A 22,008-nucleotide genomic window follows, 5' to 3' on the forward strand; every position below is an offset into this window, starting at 1 on the left:
TTATTTTATTCCATACAACGTCACGCCACTGAATTTATTGAATTTTGTGCCAATACAGTATAAAATATCTTTTGTAGAGCCTATATAAAAGTAATCAGAATTTGAAAATCAGTTCCAAACTTGTACTGAGTGTAATTTTTCTTATTTATTTGTTTGTTTGTTTCGAAAGAACTAACGTTTTTAATGTTTGCTTAATGGAAGATTCTTAATAGACTATTTTAAATGTATATTTAATAATAATAATAATAATAATAATAATAATAATAATGGTTTATTTTCGCTGGCAGAGTTAAGGCCATAAGGCCTTCTCTTCCACTCAACCAGCCTTAATCAATACAATACGCATTTAAATTATGAATATTTACACTACACTTAAAAGGTTCTCCAGCAATATTCTTCAGTTAAGTTTTAACGACTAGTAGACTACATATTTATTTAAATTTGGGTGTCCACACCTGTGGAGTAACAGTCAGCGCGTCTGGCTGCGAAACCAGGTGGCCCGGGTTCGAATCCCAGTCGGGGCAAGTTACCTGGTTGAGGCTTTTTCCGGGGTTTTCCCTCAACCCAATAGGAGCAAATGCTGGGTAACTTTCGGTGCTGGACCCCGGACTCATTTCACCGGCATTATCAGCTTCATATCATTCAGACGCTAAATAACCTAGATGTTGATACAGCGTCGTAAAATAACCCAATAAAAATAATTAAAATGAAATTTGGGTAGTAACTTAATTTATGAGCTAATTTAATTCAATCAATTATAATTAATTTGAGATTTGAGATAGCTATTATTATTATTATTATTATTATTATTATTATTATTATTATTACTATTATTATGTCGTTCGCAATATGTAAATTTTAATATAAGATGCAATTTAAAAAAATGAAGTTTACTGTCACACTCTGAATGCCTGAATAACAAACTTTTTCAAACACTGATATCATATTGTATGGTTTATCTGCAACAGTTTTTGCATAAAACATTTTTTTTTTTTTTGTAAAATTAAAATTTAAGAAGTTATGAGTAATATTCCAAACCTTTTGAACACTCTATATAACAACCCCGATGGGATTACAACTTAGGCAGACATTTAAATATGTCCCATTTCATGATGGTGATATTTCTGTTAAGAAATATGTGAATATTATTTATTGCATCAAAGAAAGCTAAAGAAATTTTCCGAAGGTGTTCAAGAAATTTTGTCATTTCTAGATGACAGTCGAAAATCTGGCGTATTTTTATATTGCTTTTCTCTCTCTCCCCCCACCCCTCTCTCTCTCTCTTGTACGGAAAAGGAACCTGAAGGCTTGCACTGCAGCCTGAGGCTTATTTTATATTGCTTACTTGACTCTACCCAATTATTGCCTAGATATGTATAAAAATGTTACATTCTTTACATAATATTTAAAATATGTAATATTACTAAGAATATGTAGCAAAAATGTAAAATGAAATTCAATTAGAACATATCAGAACCACAAATCGCCGAATTAATTTGATAGCAACAAAAGTGGGAACTAAACCGTTGAGAACCACTGATCTAGATTATAATTAAGCCCCTGTTTTTTTTTGCGAAATATATACAGATACAGAATTAAAATTTGGAACGAGTCTTGATGGTTGTCCACTTAAATGTAGGCAATAATTTCACACGACTGTCCACAAGTAGCATATAGACAGGGGCTCATGTTTACTGCACATGCGCAGTGTGTTGTAAGCGAAACTGTAGAATAAGAGAGCTCCAAATTTTATTTCCTCATCTGTACATAAAAATGTAGTAAATATCGGGGAAATATGTCATTTAAAGTCGCTAAATGCATTAAATTCACAAAAATGTTGTCACAATTTAACTGATCAGTTAAAATGGAAGGATGCAGCCTGGAAAGTCGATTTGCCATTTCCACCTCACTTTACAGCTTGCAAACATAACTTGTCTCTGCCACAATCCATGCTTTTTCTTGTGCCTTAAGATTTCCTAGAAAAATATTTTGTATCGCACACACCCGACCCGAACTCCTCGCCAATAGCCTACTTTCAATTTGTAACAAAGTTAAATGACCGGCGTACTTGACCATCCCAGATTGTGAGAAAGCATTAGTGTAAATGTATACAGTTGAGACACTCCAAAGTACTGTGTTTTACAGACATAGGGTTGGAATCCTCAGTTTTATGTTTATTTTTATTTTTAAAAGAACTATTCTCTTGAGCCAGCTTTAGCAATTCAAGTAGTTTCTATAGTTGTGAACAGAACACACAACAACGTCAGTCTCCCTCTTTACCAACATCGTGAACTGTAATGAGGACAAAAGGCCCTCCAGGTGGTGTTATGGGGCAGAGACGTTAAGATTTATCTCCAAGTATATACCCTATGAAAGAAAATTCAAAAGTACTCTGAAAAATAAAACGAATTTAAAGAAAAAATTAAAAACTCAATTATTGCCCAGATATGTATGAAAATGTCACATACATTCTTTACATAATATTTAAAATATGTAATATTAGTAAGATTGTGTAAAAAATGTAAAATGAAACTCAATTAGAACCATATCAGAACCAGAAATTGCCGACATTTTTAATTTTCAGTAGTCTACAAGTAAAGAAATGCAATATGTAATTGAATTTCGTAAGAATCCGGGCCCTAATTGTAATACAAACCCATGCGCAGTACCCCCCCCCCCCCGATTACGGTTTATTCCGGCTAACTGCAATGTTTTATCTTCTACGTGATCGATGCTAACATTATTTTCAGGAAGCATTGCAAGAGATTTTTATCTCCCAAGTGCAAGGAATTGGAGACCGTCGGTTAAAATACAATTTCGAAGAATACTTTAAATACATTATTTTTATTGATGTCTAAGAACGTTCTAGTCAACATAGTAAAAAATGTTTTCTTTTGCTACAAATAGATATATAGATGGATATACAGATGGAAAAACTATTTTTCGCAACTACTAAATGTACATAGGCCAAATAGAAATGATCGGGAAGAAATTGAAATGCAAACTGCTGAGCCATTTATACCCGAACCCACGCTTTCAGAAGTCGAAATTGCGATAGAAAATCTGAAAAAATACAAGTCATCAGGTATCGATCAAATTCCAGCAGAATTAATACAAGAGGGTGGAAGTGCATTATATAGCGAAATTTATAAACTTGTACTTGCTATTTGGGAAAAGGAAATTGTACCAGAACAATGGAAGGAGTCCATAATTGTACCTATTTTTAAAAAGGGGGACAAGACCAACTGTGGTAACTTTCGAGGAATATCACTTTTGTTGACGTACAAAATTTTGTCCAATAATCTTTTGAGAAGATTAACTCCGTACGTAGATGAAATTATTGGGGATCATCAGTGCGGTTTTCGGCGTAATAGTTCGACTATTGATCAGATTTTTTGTATTCGACAGATAATGGAGAAAAAATGGGAGTATAAGGGTACAGTGCATCAGTTATTCATAGATTTCAAAAAGGCATATGACTCGGTTAAGAGGGAAATATTATATGATATTCTTATTGAATTTGGTATTCCCAAGAAACTAGTTCGATTAATTAAAATGTGTCTCAGTGAAACATACAGCAGAGTCCGTATAGGTCAGTTTCTATCTGATGCTTTTCCAATTCACTGCGGGCTAAAGCAGGGAGATGCACTATCACCTTTACTTTTTAACTTCGCTCTAGAATATGCCATTAGGAAAGTTCAGGATAACAGGCAGGGTTTGGAATTGAACGGGTTACATCAGCTTCTTGTCTATGCGGATGACGTGAATATGTTAGGAGAAAATACACAAACGATTAGGGAAAACACGGAAATTTTACTTGAAGCAAGTAAAGCGATCGGTTTGGAAGTAAATCCCGAAAAGACAAAGTATATGATTATGTCTCGTGACCAGAATATTGTACGAAATGGAAATATAAAAATTGGAGATTTATCCTTCGAAGGGGTGGGAAAATTCAAATATCTTGGCGCAACAGTAACAAATATAAATGACACTTGGGAGGAAATTAAACGCAGAATAAATATGGGAAATGCGTGTTATTATTCGGTTGAGAAGCTCTTATCATCCAGTCTGCTGTCCAAAAATCTGAAAGTTAGAATTTATAAAACAGTTATATTACCGGTTGTTCTGTATGGTTGTGAAACTTGGACTCTCACTCTGAGAGAGGAACATAGGTTAAGGGTGTTTGAGAATAAGGTGCTTAGGAAAATATTTGGGGCTAAGCGGGATGAAGTTACAGGAGAATGGAGAAAGTTACACAACACAGAACTGCACGCATTGTATTCTTCACCTGACATAATTAGGAACATTAAATCCAGACGTTTGAGATGGGCAGGGTATGTAGCACGTATGGGCGAATCCAGAAATGCATATAGAGTATTAGTTGGGAGGCCGGAGGGAAAAAGACCTTTAGGGAGGCCGAGACGTAGATGGGAAGGTAATATTAAAATGGATTTGAGGGAGGTGGGGTATGATGATAGAGACTGGATTATTCTTGCACAGGATAGGGACCGCTGGCGGGCTTATGTGAGGGCGGCAATGAACCTTCGGGTTCCTTAAAAGTCATTTGTAAGTAAGTAAGTAAGATATACAGTAATACTTCGATTTTTTAACTGCGAAATTATATTACTAAACGTAGACGTGAATTTGGATACCAAATTCAATTTTTTTTTCTAGGGTTTACTGCGATATTAATTTTCTCTGCGTGTCAGGACAATAATATTTTCATATAAAGTAAATATTACAGTATTAAATTTATTACATTAAGTTACAAACCTACTTCGAAAAAGATGTGATCGATATGGGACAGTTTTCAAAGTAACATAATCTTCCTGATAGATGTCACTTACGCGAAGTAAGTATTGGTGCTGCCATCTGTGTAAATTTAATCAAGTTATATAGGCTGAGGGAAATGTAAAATTCAGTGTCACCAACTTTGCTATTTTGAGGCTAAATCTAACCCTTTAGATATCTATTTAGGACATTTTAGGTGCTATAATTTCTGAATTTTATATCAGAAACATACTGTTAAGCTGTATTTTCCGATTAATTTAGGCACTAAAAAGAAACCAATTGACATTGTTAGTATAGAAATTTGGCTATATTTAAATTATGGTTGGTTATTTCTTTTTATTGAGGATCTTGGCGACACTGGTTAAATTAATATTTCCCTATTTTACATTTGTTGGTACGCTTGGTACGTCCTATACGTATGGGGAGAGAGTACTTTTATGTGTAATGTTTTATTCAATTGTATTTAAATTACATATTTTGTGAATACATTTCGAATGGTTGTGTAGATTTGTACATTTTTTTATTACGAAGTTATGAATATTGACATTGTTACATTTGCTTAGCAACGGTAAATAGCGTAAATAAATAGTTCAATCTGGTGTTGGAAACAGCATGGAGAATTCGAAGATCAAATCACCAAAACAATTAGCTCCGGCTATAAATTTAGATGACCCACAAGTTCTTGGGATAATAATAGCTATTTTTGTTGTCCTAATTACAGTAGGTAAGTTAATTTATAATAGTTACCGCAATATAGTTAATATAGCGTAATTTCATAACATATGGTGTAGATTTCGTTGTGTTTGGTTCATAAGTTAGAAATTTTGTTTGTGTAACATTTTATGTACTTATAAACAAGGGATAAATCGCAAGGAAAGAGTACACAAGTAGGGGAAGTTATCCCCACCCACATGAAATGTGCATTCGACACAACACTCATATATGTGTCTGGTGAACGAGCAGGGTGGTGGGCGGAGCTTCTACGTTGTGCTTAATGCGATTTTCCCTAAACAATTGTGTAGGCCTAAGTGTAGTGTAATGAATTTGTAATACTTTAGGTTTACCCTTTCCAATTTTAATCATATTCAACAAACATTCTTACCCTATCACTTATTAGTCCTGTTGTGGTCTGTTGTCAGCATTTTTAGGGTTTCCGGATAAATTTCAGATCAAGGATACCCCTTCCCTTCTACCCCCACCACCCTAGGACGTGTTTTTGTGAAATCAGTCTGTCATTATTGCTATGACATGTTACCGGTTATGTTATGTTTTTAGGCCTAATTCGGTACATATTTACCTTGGAGAACATGATTATAACAATAGTGTTATACATAGGCCCTAACATAATCTTATTTTGCAGTATCTTAATTTGCTTCGTCTGGCAAGTAACAGTAATAATACATTTATTGGTTTGTTACTTGCGTGTTAATGAATGTTATAAAATTAAGAGTATGACTTTTTCAGTGGTTTTTGTACTTTGGCGTCGAAAGAAGGCTGCGAGAAGAGGTATCTTAATTATGGGTTTGAGTGACTCTGGGAAGACATTGCTATTTTCCCAGCTGCTACACAACAAATATGTTCAGACACATACATCTGTAAAGGAGAACATTGATGAATACATCGCTGGCAATGTAAGAAGTGTATTGAATTTTATTGACTATGATGATTGTATCGACACATATTGAAATATTGTCTGTTATGTTTGAAAATTATAATTTCAGGGTTCATTGAAAGTCATCGACATTCCAGGACATGAGCGTCTACGTGGGAAGTTCTTTGATGAGTACAAAGCAATAGCAAGGGGCATTGTTTATGTCGTGGACTCTGTGACCTTCCAGAAGGACATCAGGGATGTTGCTGAGTAAGAAAGGATTCAGTCATTCATAGTGTTCTGCCCAAGGGCAGGTATTTCACTGCAAACCCAGCATTCTCCATTCTTTCCTATTTCCTGCCTCCCTCTTTGCCTCCACTAAGTAGGGATGTACTGTATATAAATGGGAGGATATTTTTCGGTTAATCTAGAGTATCCACCAGCCACTGAACGAATATTGCACACTTTTATCACTGCCAATGTGGCGCTATAAACCAATTTTCAATACTTTTATCACAACCACAACACATTTCAAATCTTATTGTACCGTATATAGAGAATTATTACTACATTAACACATTTAGTATATCACGAAACATGTAAAATGTAATTATTGTGAAAGTCGCCATTGCTTCTTCTTCGAAGTATTAGTACGATCCATTTCCACAATATGGAAACCAACACGATTGGCAGAGCCGGCAATACATGACAACGAAATGATACTAAATGTGAGGACTGTTACTACAGGTGTGTAGTATTATGTGACAGGTTAGGTTAGATTTGATTAGGTGTGTATTATGTGACAAGTTAGGTTAGGTTTGATTACGTGTGTATTATGTGATAGGTTAGGTTAGGTTAGATTATATATGTAGTATTATGAGAAAGATTAGATTAGGTGTGTAGTATTATTACTAGGGTTGGCAACACTGAAACCCACTGTTACATTAAAGAAATATGGCGGTACTCTTCGTTCACGCACGACGATTTTCGTATATAACTAAGGTACGTATTTAGGGCGGGTTGGTTGGGCTTACAGCTGTCAAGTGATCACATAAATTTCTACTAATCAGTACTATAAATCCAAGGCATTTTCAAGATATTTTTTATTTATTTATTAGTGGCTGGGACATAAGAAAGATTAACCTATTTTTCTGCTACAATCTATAACTTACCTGGACACAAGTATGAAGCTATTTTTTCCAAAAAAAATTAGGGTAGATCATGATAGGACCACTTTTTTTTTGTGTTTCGAAGCAACTAAAATGAAAATAACTTAATTGTATTTTGGGTACAATTTAAATTTAGTACGAAGACTTCAAACTACTGTAGATGCTGAGAAAAGTCGTTCCATAAATTGATGCCATATAGGCAGTGGCGTATACTACTTTAAGGGTCTGGGCTACCACTGACCCTATTATTACAAAAAATATATTTTAAAATCCCTATAATAAAATTCCTTACCTATTTATATGTGAATTCCAGACGTCTTGATTGGGACGAAAATACTTTGATGACTTCGTCATTGAAATTACAGTTGGGCCGCTTGCGAAGTTTCTGTAGAAATGACTTTTCAATGGACATCAGTGCCAAGCCGGATAAACGTTCTTGTGTATGAGTTGATCTACAGTAGGATTTTATTCTCTTCAATGCAGAAAATGTTCTTTCAACCGATGCTGACGTAGCTGGTATTGTCACAATTAATGTTGCCAATTTAAGGACTTCAGGAATAACTTGGTTCAGCTGGTTTTCATATATGGCAGATAATATTTCATGGATAGGTTTGTTCGAAAAATCAAAGACTTCTGCTGAATATATTACACTTAATTCATTTTTCAAACGTACTTGATCAAAGTGACTGTTATAGGACTGAAATAATTTGTTTAGTGCCTCATTCGGGAAGTTTTCTCTATAATCAGAAAATTTTTGAGAATCTAGAAGATGTGTGAACTGGAGCTTTCCATAATCAGATAATCTGTCAGTAATTTCCATGTGCATACGATCTAGTATGCTGTAGTACAGCTGCTTGTATTTCAATTCATCTCCTTTTCTTCGCTTTAATGGTGGTTCCATTGTATTGGCTGAAGAATTTTCATTTTCCATATTATTCCATATGGACGGAAACCCACTACGTCTGAACTCGGATATAGTATTTTTTAACTTCGATACCTCTTGCAAGCAGTATGCTATGTCTAGACTTTTTGTCTGAAGAATATTGTAGAGCACATCTGTACGTGCGAACACTCTAGCATAGACTTCAAGAAGAAATATATTCTGAAACTGTGTGAAAAAATACAAATATCCTTGAGCCTGCACAATTACATCATCATCCCAGTTTTCTTCAGAGTCATTACAAATGATATTTTCAAAGAAAGCAGTCAGTTGTTCTCTGTATTTCTTTACTGTATTTACAAGCCGAGATGTAAAATTCCATGTAGTTGGTGCTACTTTTGGGAGTTTCTTTTTCATAAATTCCTTGAGTTTTTCTGATCTTTTAGGAGATGATGAGAAAAATGCAGCTAAACCCGAGTGTGTTTTGAAAAAAATGCGGCATTCTGGAATGGTTGAAGTAGTTTGTTGCAAAACTAAATTGAGAACATGGCTGTAACAATGGACAAATAGTGCTTGAGGATACTTTTCTTGAACTTTTGTTTTTAAGCCATTAATATTTCCCACCATAACTGAAGCACCATCATATGTCTGTGCAATTAACTTATTGCCGACATTGTATTCTGCTATAACACCTTCCACATGCTGAAACAAAGCAGCAGCAGTTTTGCCCGAACTGACGTTTGTGAATCCTATAAACCGTTCTTGAACATTGGCAGTACTGTCGACGTATCTTAAAACAGTGGACAGTTGACTCTGATTAGAGCAGTCACTTGTTTCGTCAACAACAATGGCCACAAAAGGTGCTTCTTCTATTTCAGATTTTATGTTCTTTATCATAACCCCACTTGTAGCAAATATTAAGTCATTATGAATTGCGGGAGAAGTACCACGGAATATTGTTGAATTCTCAAGATGATTGGCCAGTAAATGGTCAAATTCACTTAAGGAACTTAAATATTCAATATAATTTCCTCTATTGTCTGATTCCACACTCTCATTATGACCCCGAAAATCCAATTCTTGTTTTCCTAGAAAGCAGACTGCGTTAATAAGACGCAGTAAAATCTCCCGATTTTTTTTCACAAGAGCATTGTGTTGGTTGATGTGTAGAGCTTTTTGCTTATCTAGCTGTAAATCAATTCTTGTCTTCCCAAAGTTTGCAAATTTCATGCTACTATAAATATGAAATTTAGATTTGTCGTGTTTTAGGACTGCCGTTCGAAGGGAGTTCATATTAGAAAACCCCTCTTTTGACCACACATTGGTTTCGCGGCTAAATAACAAACATGGCCAGCAAAATAGTTTAGACAGTTTAGAACTACCACACAACCAATTCCACTTACCATATGATGATGAAGTGAAATGGCGTGTATACTCACGCTGTTTTTCTTTTACGTCCATGGACAAATTTAACTCAGGAGTTGGTCTTTCCATTTTCACAATTTCAACTTTCTCGTTGTATGTACGACGGTTAAAAGGCACTTTTAATAAACCTTCTATTACACAGTCATTTTCAACGCAAACCTCTCCAGAAACTTGTTCTGCCATATTTTTCACAATATCACTTAATTGGGAAATTGAAAACTTAATAATTCACTATTAATATAACTCTTAGACACTTGAACAAATCACAAATTTAAAATACTGCACTGCAAGAACACAATCACAGTCATGAGCTAGCGTACTAAGCGTAATGTTGCTTCGCGCCTGCGAAGAAACCGATCACGAGAGCGGCAACTCACCCGGCCTACAGTGCACGATGGAAACAGAGGGGAGCGGGGGATGGGCAGTTGTGAGACAGTTGTGCGTGAGCGGAACGGTCACAGGCTACCCCTTGTAGCAGCGGTTTCTCCAGTGATGCCGCCTTGACAACTTGTTTCTTTTCGAGAGCAGAGAGCGTATATAAATCTAACAATTACTTTAATTTTAATTACTGTGGTAAAACTAATACGGTAATACAAAATTATTACATTATGTTATATTATAAACTTTTTCTTTTGTAATTTCCTTGGGCTACCGCCGGTAGCCCCGGTAGTCCGCAAAATACGCCCCTTCATATAGGTACTCTTTATAGTGCTTTGGGGACAGAGTACCATACAGGAACAACAGCAAATTGGCATTTTGGTGTATTGTATTCATTTAATATTTATTTAGCCTATTTTGGTACCACACCCTACTTTGATTGAATGTTGGAAATCGTCTTGTACAGTAAGCATGTTGTCAGATATGGGTTTATTAGTAATTATTTACTTTAGTATTACCTTTTTTGACTACTATTTCTGTACTTCTTCCACTGTGATTTCCATCCAGCAATGCTTTAGACTACCCATCACTCTCCAGAAGTTAGACTAGGTTAAGTTATGTTATGTTCTTCCTGAAACCTTCCATCCAACCACACTTTTTGAACTTGGTTTTTGGCTGTGTATAATATTTGTTGCATTTAAAAACAAAACGGTTTCTATTTACTTTCACTGACCATTCACAATGTCCACATAACCCATTATTTATTATGTTTTAACCACTTGTTTACTTTCATAAAAAAGAGACAAATATGGTACTGCTTAAGTAAATAATTACCGGTTTATTTTTTAAACAGTGTTTTAAATTCCAAATTTACTTCTCTGCAAAATCTTGAAATTTCTAGCTATATTTATGTTGAATCATGAACCCATTTAAGGAGGAAGACATTTTCAGTCAGAGATTGCTCTTTTTTTTTTTTGTGTCGGCAATCTCTTATTTTTTATGTTGAGCAAGTTTCAGTGCTCTGTACACCTGGAAGCATAAAAATTACGCCATATTTATATGACTGCATTCTTGAATTTGAATGACATGCAAACTTTGAGCCGTTTTCTCTTTCATACTTTCGCTATGTTCAAAGTGTAAAGGCTCTTATCATTTTGATGCTGAGAACATAACATCTTCACTGTATGTTCTATATACAAGTCAAAATGATGGACCCGATTTCAGTAGTTTGTTGTGAGAAATCTAATGAACATATTGTATTGTGAGACATGTGCTTCAAAAGGTAAGTTTTTAAAGTTTAATTTCCCTGCATTGTTTCCACTTTCGTCCGCAAGGAGTCAACAGCAGAGCAGTGAAGGAAAATGGCTTTGACTGGAGAACATAAATTCTTCTGCGTGCTTGATTATCACGTAAACAACTCTGTGATTAGTATTCAGCGGCATTTCCAAATCAAATATTGGATAAACTTGCCCACTGGGAAGGCCATTCATAAGTGATAGGTGCAATTCAGAAATTCCGACTACATCTGTAAACGAAAATCGACTGGCTGTCCATCGACTGGGGAAGAGACAGAGGAACGAGTTTGCGCATCTTTCGTGCTGAGTCCACAGAAGTCCACCTACTGGGGAGCAAGAGAACTTCAACCCCCACAGAAAACTGTATGGTAAGTTTTGCGGAAATGTTTACGACCTGAAACCCTACCGCCTGCAACTGGTTTAAGTCTTGAAAGACAGACTGTGCTTTGCAAGCGTCCTTCTGTGCTGATCTCCTCGCAATAATGGAAGAGGATGGGTTCTCTGAAAAGTTAATTTTCAGTGATGAAGTGGTTTTCCATCTTTCAGGCGAAGTGAATAGGCACAATGCGAAGATTTGGGGAACTGCTAATTCCAATGCACTTGTGGAGCACCAACGTGATTCCCTCAAATTAAATGTCTTCTGTGCCATTTCCCAAGAAAATATTTATGGACCCTATTTTTTTAATGACTGCACTGTGAAAGGACATGTTTTCCTTGATATGCAACGATGGCTCCTCCCAGAGCTTGCAGACTTCATTCTTCAACTGGATTGTGCCCCTCCGCATTACCATGGCAGCATTCGGGACCATCTCAATGGGGCATTGCAACAACGATGGATAGACCGTGCATGTGTGAGGGATGCGCATGTGCTTTGTTGACCACCTCGTTCTTCTGATTTGATCCGATGTGATTTCTTCATGTGAGGTTTTGCAAAGGATCATGTTTACGTACCACCACTTCCAATGACACTGGACGACCTGCACACCCACATCACAGCAGCCATTGCTGATATTGACTGTGACTTGCTACAAAGGATTTGGCAGGAGATTGACTATCGGCGTGATGTGTGTTGTGTTACACAGAGTGCTCACATAGAACACTTAAGATTTATCTGAAGAAAACTTTGAAATTTACCTTTTGAAGCACACATCTCGCAATGCGATATGTTCATTAGATTTTACACAATAAATTACTGAAATTGGGTGCATCATTTTGCCTTGCCCTGTACTATGATTAACGAAACACATCATTTTTCGATGAAATGAATACTCTCGAAATTAAAAAATAAAATGTATTTAGTGGACACTGGAAATTTAAATTTTGAAGTTACATATTTAAACAAAAAATCCTCTTCTTTTACAGATGTAGTAAATTTAAAATTCTGGATATTCAGTTCTTTTATAAGCATATAAAAAATTATATAAAAAAGAGTTATACATTAAACTTACATTTTATGAGGAGATTTTGAAAATATGCATTTTTTTCTTCTTAAATTTGAATAACTCAAAAACCATTTATCTGATTATATGTAAAAATATTTGTAGGAACGGTATAAAATACAAAATCAATACCTTAAAAATTGTAGAAAATAGAAATTTCACTCATCACCCCATGTAACTTGGACTGTGCCTTTTTTGGGGGGGAGGGGGTACACTTATCCTACTTGAACTTTCATGTTAATTTATAGCTGTATTTGCTTTCAGATTCCTGTACACATTACTGTCTGACGTCGTAGTGGCAAACAACTGCCCTCCAGTCCTTATCCTGTGCAATAAACAAGATCAAACAATGGCGAAAGGTTGCAGTGTTGTGAAATCTCTTCTTGAGAAGGAAATGTAAGTAGAAAACAAATTAACACTGGAGCATGCAGTCATCATGTGCTGTTAAATTCAAATAAAATTACTTGGGAATTGAAGGGTTTGGTGGAAGAAGGGAGTATACCTGGAGCTGTGTACAATGTTGGTCTGCTCATGGGCTAGGTAACAAAAAATTAATAACATTTGTTGATAGTAATTTTGTTAAAGGCATAATTTAACACATCATATAAAGCAACGGTATCATTTGCAACCTCAGTGTTACAGCATTTAAGTGTAAAGTATTATCGTCCAAAATTATAATGTTAATACTAGGGAGTGGATGTTGATGATCTAAAAATCTACTTAAAATGATCAATAAAATGCCCTTAAAATAATTGAAAAATTATATGAAATTAAAAGAAAATGACATTTAAATATTATTCAAAGTACTCGCACCACAACTTCTTAAAAATGTGACTGCCCACCAAACTCGGAGAGAGGACTGGCAACTTCCTGGAATTTGACTAAGATAAAGGAAAAGGGCATGCAACAAAATGAAGGTTTCGAGGGAAAACTATAGATTTTAATGAGGATTTACTATGTGTTTCAATCAGGGTGGTCCATGTTAGTGCCTTCATTCTCCGTCGCCAGACCTTCCAGACGAGGAAATGTGAGTGACAAAACAAATTGTGGGCGCAGAGTGTATTTTTGCAATCTTTGTGTTAAAAATTCTGTCTACTACAGTAGATCCCTTCCGAACCATATTGAAGACACAATGTCCTACCGTCCAGGAAACTGTGAAAGTTTCCCCCCTTCCAAATGTAAATTCTAAAGACACTCTGGTACCGACAAAAGAACAGTAGCGGTCAAAATCCTCACTCAAACTAAGCTGTTGTGAAGCATTTTATATTACTTCCATTGTGTGAGGTGAAGTCTTCAGCGGAATGAGGGATGAACTTTAGAGTTTATTTCAAACTATAAAACTCGAACTTCACTGTTACTCACTTATTCAGTAGGTAATTATTACTGATCTTATTTGCTTAGGAAAAGATGTAACAGATCTGTATGTAACGAAGAAAGTAAAATGCATTCCAAATGATCTAAAAGATCTTCAAAGTATTAAAAATGACCAAAAAATGCCGAAAAAAAAATATTAAAATGACCTATTAGTTCAAAAAATGCAATATAAGAAATTATTTTTTTACGTTGATATTAACATAGAAAGGATTTCCATATTAACAGGCATCATCCTAATGTGAAAAATAAGATGACTTTTCATCAAAATCCGCCCCCCTAGTTATTACTTAATTTGGCACAACTAAGATGTTAAGAATTATCACATTCAACACACTTCACTGCATTAACCACTTTGTTCTTACATTGTTTGCAACTTACTGCATCGTGAACCACGCATGCACTTGGATTAAACCGTTTACCACAGCAGTTGAACTCAGATTGATGTGCACTCCACGGCAGCTCACGTCAAAGTCTCATTTTGAAGTCTGTATTAAATTAGCTCGACTTTTTGTACTGTATCATATTAGCCCTACTTGAGCCCACACCATATTCAGTTGGTGTAGATTACATTGCTTCAGAATTGCAGTTAGAGCTTATTGATCTACAGTGTGATAGAAAACTAGAGAATGGATGATATATAAATAAAAACAGTTTGTGCGAGTTTGACAGAAACAGATTTGTAATGAAGATGGTTCACATTCGTTTAGGAGCAACTTCTATCACAGAAGTAACAAACCCTGACAGAGAAGTCTACTATCGAATTAATTTACATTGTGCTCTTCGACTTAGTGTTGGTTACACAATGGTTCCTAATATAGGAAAACTGGTGGAAACAAAACGCGTTAAGAAAGTTGAAGATCCAGCACAAGTACTAATAAGATACAATAAAAGCTCATAAAATCTTTCTTGCTTTTCTAGTAACTAAGCTATATTCTTCAGTTATTTAAACGTAAAGGTATTAGAAACAGTAAGTGCCAAATTAATTTGTTTGCTGCAGTCAGTTTCTTTGAATATTATAATATTGTAAGAACTGAGATGTACGGTACCTAATTTTTGTTATAATTACACTGTTTTATTTTTATTTTTATTGGGGAATTTAAAACTTTGATTGTAAACTGACAATATGTTAATTGGATGTAATCTACAGTATGAAGAGAAGTTTATCACATAAAATGATTTTTTCTACGATAATGTGTAAAGTTGCATTTTACCCACTGTTATCAGTTTGTAAGTCCCGCGCCATGGCATCATGGTCTAAGGCATCTTGTCTAGAACTTGCTGGTTCGAGTCCTCATGGGGAAGAAATTTTCTCATGAAATTTCGGCCAGTGTATGGGACCGGTGCCCACCCAAGTATCGTGATGCACTTGGGGAGCTATGATAGGTAGCGAAATTCTGTTGCGAATGCCAGCTGGGGGGATCATCGTGCTAACCACATGATACCTCCACTCTGGTTGGTCTAGGCCCTTCACGGGCTGCAGCGCCACAGATTATTGTTATCAGTAAAGTGAGCCCTTAAAACACTAGTGCAAAGAAAAATAAGTAATCACTTTACATACTGCTATTCATTTTACACATTGTCAAAGAAAATGTAATATTCAATGTACAAATTTCATTCTCTGCCACCTTTTGACTCATAAGGATTCAGTCGTCAGTTTTGAGCTCAGGATTTTGTATCCTGAGTCTGTTTCGTACTGTTGTTATTTCAAGAGTTTCCGATATCCAGACGAGCACCTTGGGTCGTTTGGGAAGGTACTGGGAACTGACAATTCTCAGCTCCACCCCCTCCCAAAGGTTCCCAAGTCTGCCCACCTCCCAGATAAGACACTCTTTACTGCCCTTATTTGCACTGGTTATCCATAGGATTCCCTGTACAAATTTGGAGTTAATTGTGTTGGTGTTCCTTCTCCAGTACTGCCCTTATTTGCACTGGTTATCCATAGGATTCCCTGTACAAATTTGGAGTTAATTGTGTTGGTGTTCCTTCTCCAGTACTGCCCTTATTTGCACTGGTTATCCATAGGATTCCCTGTACAAATTTGGAGTTAATTGTGTTGGTGTTCCTTCTCCAGTACTGCCCTTATTTGCACTGGTTATCCATAGGATTCCCTGTACAAATTTGGAGTTAATTGTGTTGGTGTTCCTTCTCCAGTACTGCCCTTATTTGCACTGGTTATCCATAGGATTCCCTGTACAAATTTGGAGTTAATTGTGTTGGTGTTCCTTCTCCAGTACTGCCCTTATTTGCACTGGTTATCCATAGGATTCACTGTACAAATTTGGAGTTAATTGTGTTGGTGTTCCTTCTCCAGTAGTGGCTTCCACCCCCCACAATTAGTTTAGTCTGAACCAGTTCAGCTTGCTCCTGATTCATCTTGATATCAGGATGACGTTGACGGACAACTGCCATCTTGATACCCATAACAACACCCTTGTAAGACAAAGACTGCTTCGCAGTGATGCTCCTGTATTTCTTTGAATGTTATTTTACAGAAGTAGAGGTACTAGAGTCCGAATGGGGTCTTTTGAATCTCCCACTGGGCACTCTCTCTCATCTTCCTCCCCTTTACGAATTTTCTTCTTTGAGTTCCTGAGAGCTTCTTGGTCTGCAGTCTCGTCTTATCAACATCTGCAGCCAAGGACTCAACAGTCTGCTTCAAGGGAGTTTGTACTGCCAAGTCTGCCAGGGGGATCCTTGGTTAGTTTCAGTTTATTCCATTTGAATATTTTCACTAGTGTCCGTTTTGGTCTCACTAGTATGGGGGATTTAAATAGTCCACACTGGCAGAGTCCTTTGTCAGTGCAAGGCTACTCCAAGAAGTCCTCCAGTTTCTCGGAGACTCCGTTAGCAACACATCTCCCATTAGCATGGAAACACATTACACTTTGTGGTTGGGGAGTTGGTTCACAATCTCTTATTTGTTATTCAGAGACAGACCTGACCAGGTCTAGCATTTTCACACTATTCCCAATACAGGTCCTTGGTTATCCACCACTTGCCGATGCATCTGGTACCCACTCAGGGTTGCGCTTTTAGGGATTTGTAGTTAATTTAACATCTCGTGAGGGACCCCTCAGCCCTGGAATTGTTGCCATTGCTTACCAAATGCCCTAGTATATTTTTCGCCCTTAATAAATATTGTTAACCTAGAATCTGTTCTAATTTTAAAAAAAGTAATTCAATATGAAAGTAAAACCATTGTCAATTCATTAATCAGAAACAGCAGTTCTTAAAACCGCCACTATTTAAAAATCTCCATTCCTTCCACTGCCATTCCCCCTATTTTACTCCTTACCTGTACTTCCCCTGTTAGCAAATTCCAGAGCAGAGATGTGTGACGTCACAGAGCCAGCAGTTGGCAGTGCTTGACTTTGATGTATTTTCCTTATTTTCCTTAAAGGAACATGCTACGTATGACGAAGTCAAGCCAGCTGGAGAGCACAAATGAAACCGACAACAACAATGTTTTCCTTGGAAAGAGAGAAAAAGACTTTGAATTTGCACATCTTCATCCCATCCGAGTCGACTTTGCTGAATCAACTGGAGTCAGTACAGATGAGGAGAAGTCTGCAGAGCTGGAATCCCTAGAAAAATGGCTTATGCAGATAGCTTGAATGTGGTTTTTTTATTTGTCTTGAATGAATGCTGGAGAACTTATCTTTTTTATAATTACATTATACATTTTCCTAAATTCTAGTTCTCCATTCCAGCATCTGGTGTCTTAAAATTTGTATGTGCATAGTTGGTATTGATGGTTTATTTGGTGGATATATTACTGATCACGAATCCCATGTACAATAATTAATTAATTTTTGTTATTAAACATTCCTTCCTATGCAGAAAGTGTAGTGATTTTTTTCATAGTAATTAAGTGTGCAAAGCAGTATGTTTTTACAGTATAATATATTAATAAAATATATAGATTTTGTAATTATTTATTTATCTATCAATCTTGTTTCAGTGCAGACACATGTCGAAAGAAAGCACATTATTACAAAACTGCTGAATGTTGTTAACATTTACATACTTGCAAATGGCTTTTAAGGAACCCGCAGGTTCATTGCTGCCCCCACATAAGCCCGCCATCAGTCCCTATTCTGTGCAAGATTAATCCAGTCTCCATCATCATATCCCAGCTCCCTCAAATCCATTTTAATATTATCCTCCCATCTACGTCTCGGCCTCCCCAAAGGTATTTTTCCCTCCAGCCTCCCAACTAACACTATATGCATTTCTGGATTCACCCATACATGTTACATGCCCTGGCTATCTCAAACGTCTGGATTTAATTTTCCTAATTGGCTATGTCAGGTGAAGAATACAATGCGTGCAGTTCCGCATTGTGTAATTTTCTCCATTCTCCTGTAACTTCATCCCTTTTAGCTCCAAATATTTTCCTAAGAACCTTATTTTAAAACACCCTTAATCTCTGTTCGTCTCTCAAAGTGAGAGTCCAAGTTTCACAACCATACAGAACAATCAGTAATATAACTGTTTTATAAATTCTAACTTTCAGATTTTTTGACAGCAGACTAGATGACAAATGCTTCTCAACCGAATAATAACACGCATTTCCCATATTTATTCTGCATTTAATTTCCTCTTGAGTGTCATTTATATTTGTTACTGTTCCAAGATATTTGAATTTTTCCACTTCTTCGAAGGATAAATCTCCAATTTCGTACTATGTTCGGGTCATGAGGCATAATCATATACTTCGTCTTTTCAGGGTTTACTTCCAAACCTATTGCTTTACTTGCTTCAAGTAAAATTTCCGTGTTTTCCCTAATCGTTTGTGGATTTTCTCCTAACATATTCATGTAATCTGCATAGACAAGAAGCTGATTTAACCCATTCAATATCAAACCCTCTTTGTTATCCTGGCATATTCTAGAGCGAAGTTAAAAAGTAAAGGTGATAGTGCATCTCCTTGCTTTAGCCCACAGTGAATTGGAAAAGCATCAGACAGAAGCTGGCCTATACGGACTCTGCTGTAAGTTTCATTAAGACACATTTTAATTAATCGAATTAGTTTCTTGGGAATATCAAATTCAATAAGAATGTTATATAAAACTTCTCTTTTAACCGAGTCATATGCTTTTTTGAAATCTCTGAATAATGACTGATGTAGTGTACCCTTATACTCCCATTTTTTCTCCAATATCTGTCGAATACAAAAAATCTGATCAATAGTCTACCTATTATGCCTAAAACCACACTGATGATCCCCCAATAATTTCATTTACATACAGAGTTAATCTTCTCAAAAGAATATTGGACAAAATTTTGTATGACTTCAACAACAGTGATATTCCTCGAAAGTTACTACAGTTAGTCATATCCCCCTTCTTAAAAATAGGTACAATTGAGGGGTTACGTGGACTAACAGCTTATGTGCAAAACCATACTTTTGAGTAAACTGAAGTTGAAAATAACGATATTACTTTTTGTGTGTTCCTGTGATATTCTATCAAACTTTTAAAATATATATTAATATATATCACCACAGTAATGGCGGACAGTGAATAACCACGCGAGTGAGGCTCTTGACTAAACAGTGATTTTTAGCAGGTGAGTCTGTACACAGGCCAAATATTTTTAGCACAGTTTTATTTCTTTGTACTAAGCTTTTCATTTGTCTTTACATTTCATCAACATGTCTCCCCGTGGCCCAAAAATCGAGGAAATTGAATCTACCGTGCAACGAGTGGTGAAGGACGCGCTACGGGACATGCTACAAGACGCGGGCATGGTACGAGTTCTCGCCGACACGATCAAGGACGCGGTGACGAGTGCAGTGGTGGTGGAATTCCAAAAAAATCTTGACTTCAACAAAGACTTAATTAGTGACTTCAAAAGTGCTCTGGAGCAAAAAGATCGTCGGATCGAGGAGCTAGAGTACAAACTGGACGATTTAGAACAATATCAGCGACGCCAGTGTCTGCGTATTTTTGGTGTAGGTGAGAACAATGGTGAGGACACCGATGTGTTAGCGATTAGTGTGGCGGAGAAGGTAGGGGTGGACTTGAGTCTGGCCGACATTGATAGAAGTCATAGAGTTGGTAGGAGAGATGAGAATCGACCCAGACCAATAATTGTGAAATTCGCTAGTTATAGGAAGAGAAGCGAGGTCTTCCGAAACAAAAGAAAATTAAAAAATTCTGGTTGGACAATTCGGGAAGACTTGACGAAAACTCGCCACAACATCTTACGCGAAGCGATTACCAAATTTGGACAAACCAACGTGTGGACTCAAGACGGCGTCATCATTGTAAAAAGCGGCGACACGAAAAGAAGGATCACCCGTATGGCTGAGATACATAATTAGTAAGTCAAGGCAACTCCTCATAAGTTGTTTGTTATATTAAGAAAGTAATAGTTTAATAATTTAATACTAATTATTTAATTATTGTAGTAATACTATATTTAGTTGCATTACATTACCTCAGTAAATTTAGTCTATTTTTAGTTAGGTTGGCACTATTGCCTATATCGTCCCGCTTTCTGTGGCATGCCCTCAGGCTGATGGCGCTTCTAGCCTCCCCGACCCTCCTCACTGTCGACAACCTGTTCCCACAACTCTATCCACTTGTCTGTCATCCTCCCCAACCCCTCTATTGTCTACCTCTCAGCTGTTAAAGCAGTCTTTCTCACCTGACCCCAAATCTTTGAAAATAGCACATTTAAACTGTCAAAGCATTACTCCTCACTTCCAGGAATTCTCTTCTATTTTCACTAATATAGATGTCCAATGTATTCTTGTTAGCGAGACGTGGCTAAAACCCTCGTTGTCTTCCTCACTCGTTCACTTAAACGGCTATACGTTATGTAGAAATGACAGATTATACAAACGAGGGGGTGGAGTTTGCGCATATATTAGGAATGATCTGCACCCTAAAATTATTCTAAAATCACAAGGCGATGCATTACGACCCGAATATTTGTTCATAGAAATACAAGCAAGTCTTCATAAATGTCTCTTAGCAGTTATTTATAAGCCTCCCAAAGCTGGACATTTATCCGATTTAGAAAGCCCGTTAGCCGATCTTTTACCGCAATATGAACATATCTTACTTATGGGGGATTTCAATATTAATCTTCTGGCTGTCAGATCAAATGGGACTAATCAACTGCGTAATTTGTTCGAAACTTTCAATCTAACAATTCTTCCACTCAATCCTACCCACCACACACCTACTTCTGATACTTTAATTGACCTAATCATTACGAATAATCCTGATAGAATTCTAACCTCAGGACAGTTACCAGTTCCGGGAATATCTGGTCATGATCTTATTTTTGCCGAGTACTCTCTTCAGTGCCCAAAAAATGCAGCTAAGGTAATTACTTACAGAGATCTAAAAGGCATTGACAACGACCAACTAATTTCTGACGCCCTACAAATGCCATGGCATACTATTTTTAATTTAATCACAGTTGACGAAAAAGTTGCCACCTTTAATGACATGGTAATACAATTATTCGACAAACATGCACCTTTAAAGAAGAGACGTGTCACACACCGACCTGCCCCATGGCTGAATGACAGTATTCGTAATCTTATGACGTCACGTGATGCTGCTTTCCGGAAGTACAGACACAACAAATCTGCCGAAAACTTTAACAACTACAAAAAACTTAGAAACAAAACCACACAAAGCATTAG

General features: G+C 36.5%; 1 protein-coding gene across 1 annotated transcript; it reads left to right on the forward strand.

Moving 5' to 3' along the window:
• The first annotated feature begins 5,187 nt into the window (after window positions 1–5,187).
• SrpRbeta (signal recognition particle receptor beta) lies at window positions 5,188–18,276 on the forward strand. The gene is made up of 5 exons (XM_069821087.1): window positions 5,188–5,515; window positions 6,256–6,422; window positions 6,513–6,652; window positions 13,233–13,364; window positions 17,743–18,276. The coding sequence occupies exons 1-5, from the start codon at window positions 5,404–5,406 to the stop codon at window positions 17,954–17,956; spliced, it is 765 nt and encodes a 254-aa protein (XP_069677188.1). The 5' UTR covers window positions 5,188–5,403; the 3' UTR covers window positions 17,957–18,276.
• The last annotated feature ends 3,732 nt before the right edge of the window (window positions 18,277–22,008 follow it).

This window comes from Periplaneta americana, chromosome 1, assembly GCF_040183065.1.
Source record: "Periplaneta americana isolate PAMFEO1 chromosome 1, P.americana_PAMFEO1_priV1, whole genome shotgun sequence".
NCBI lineage: Eukaryota > Metazoa > Arthropoda > Insecta > Blattodea > Blattidae > Periplaneta > Periplaneta americana.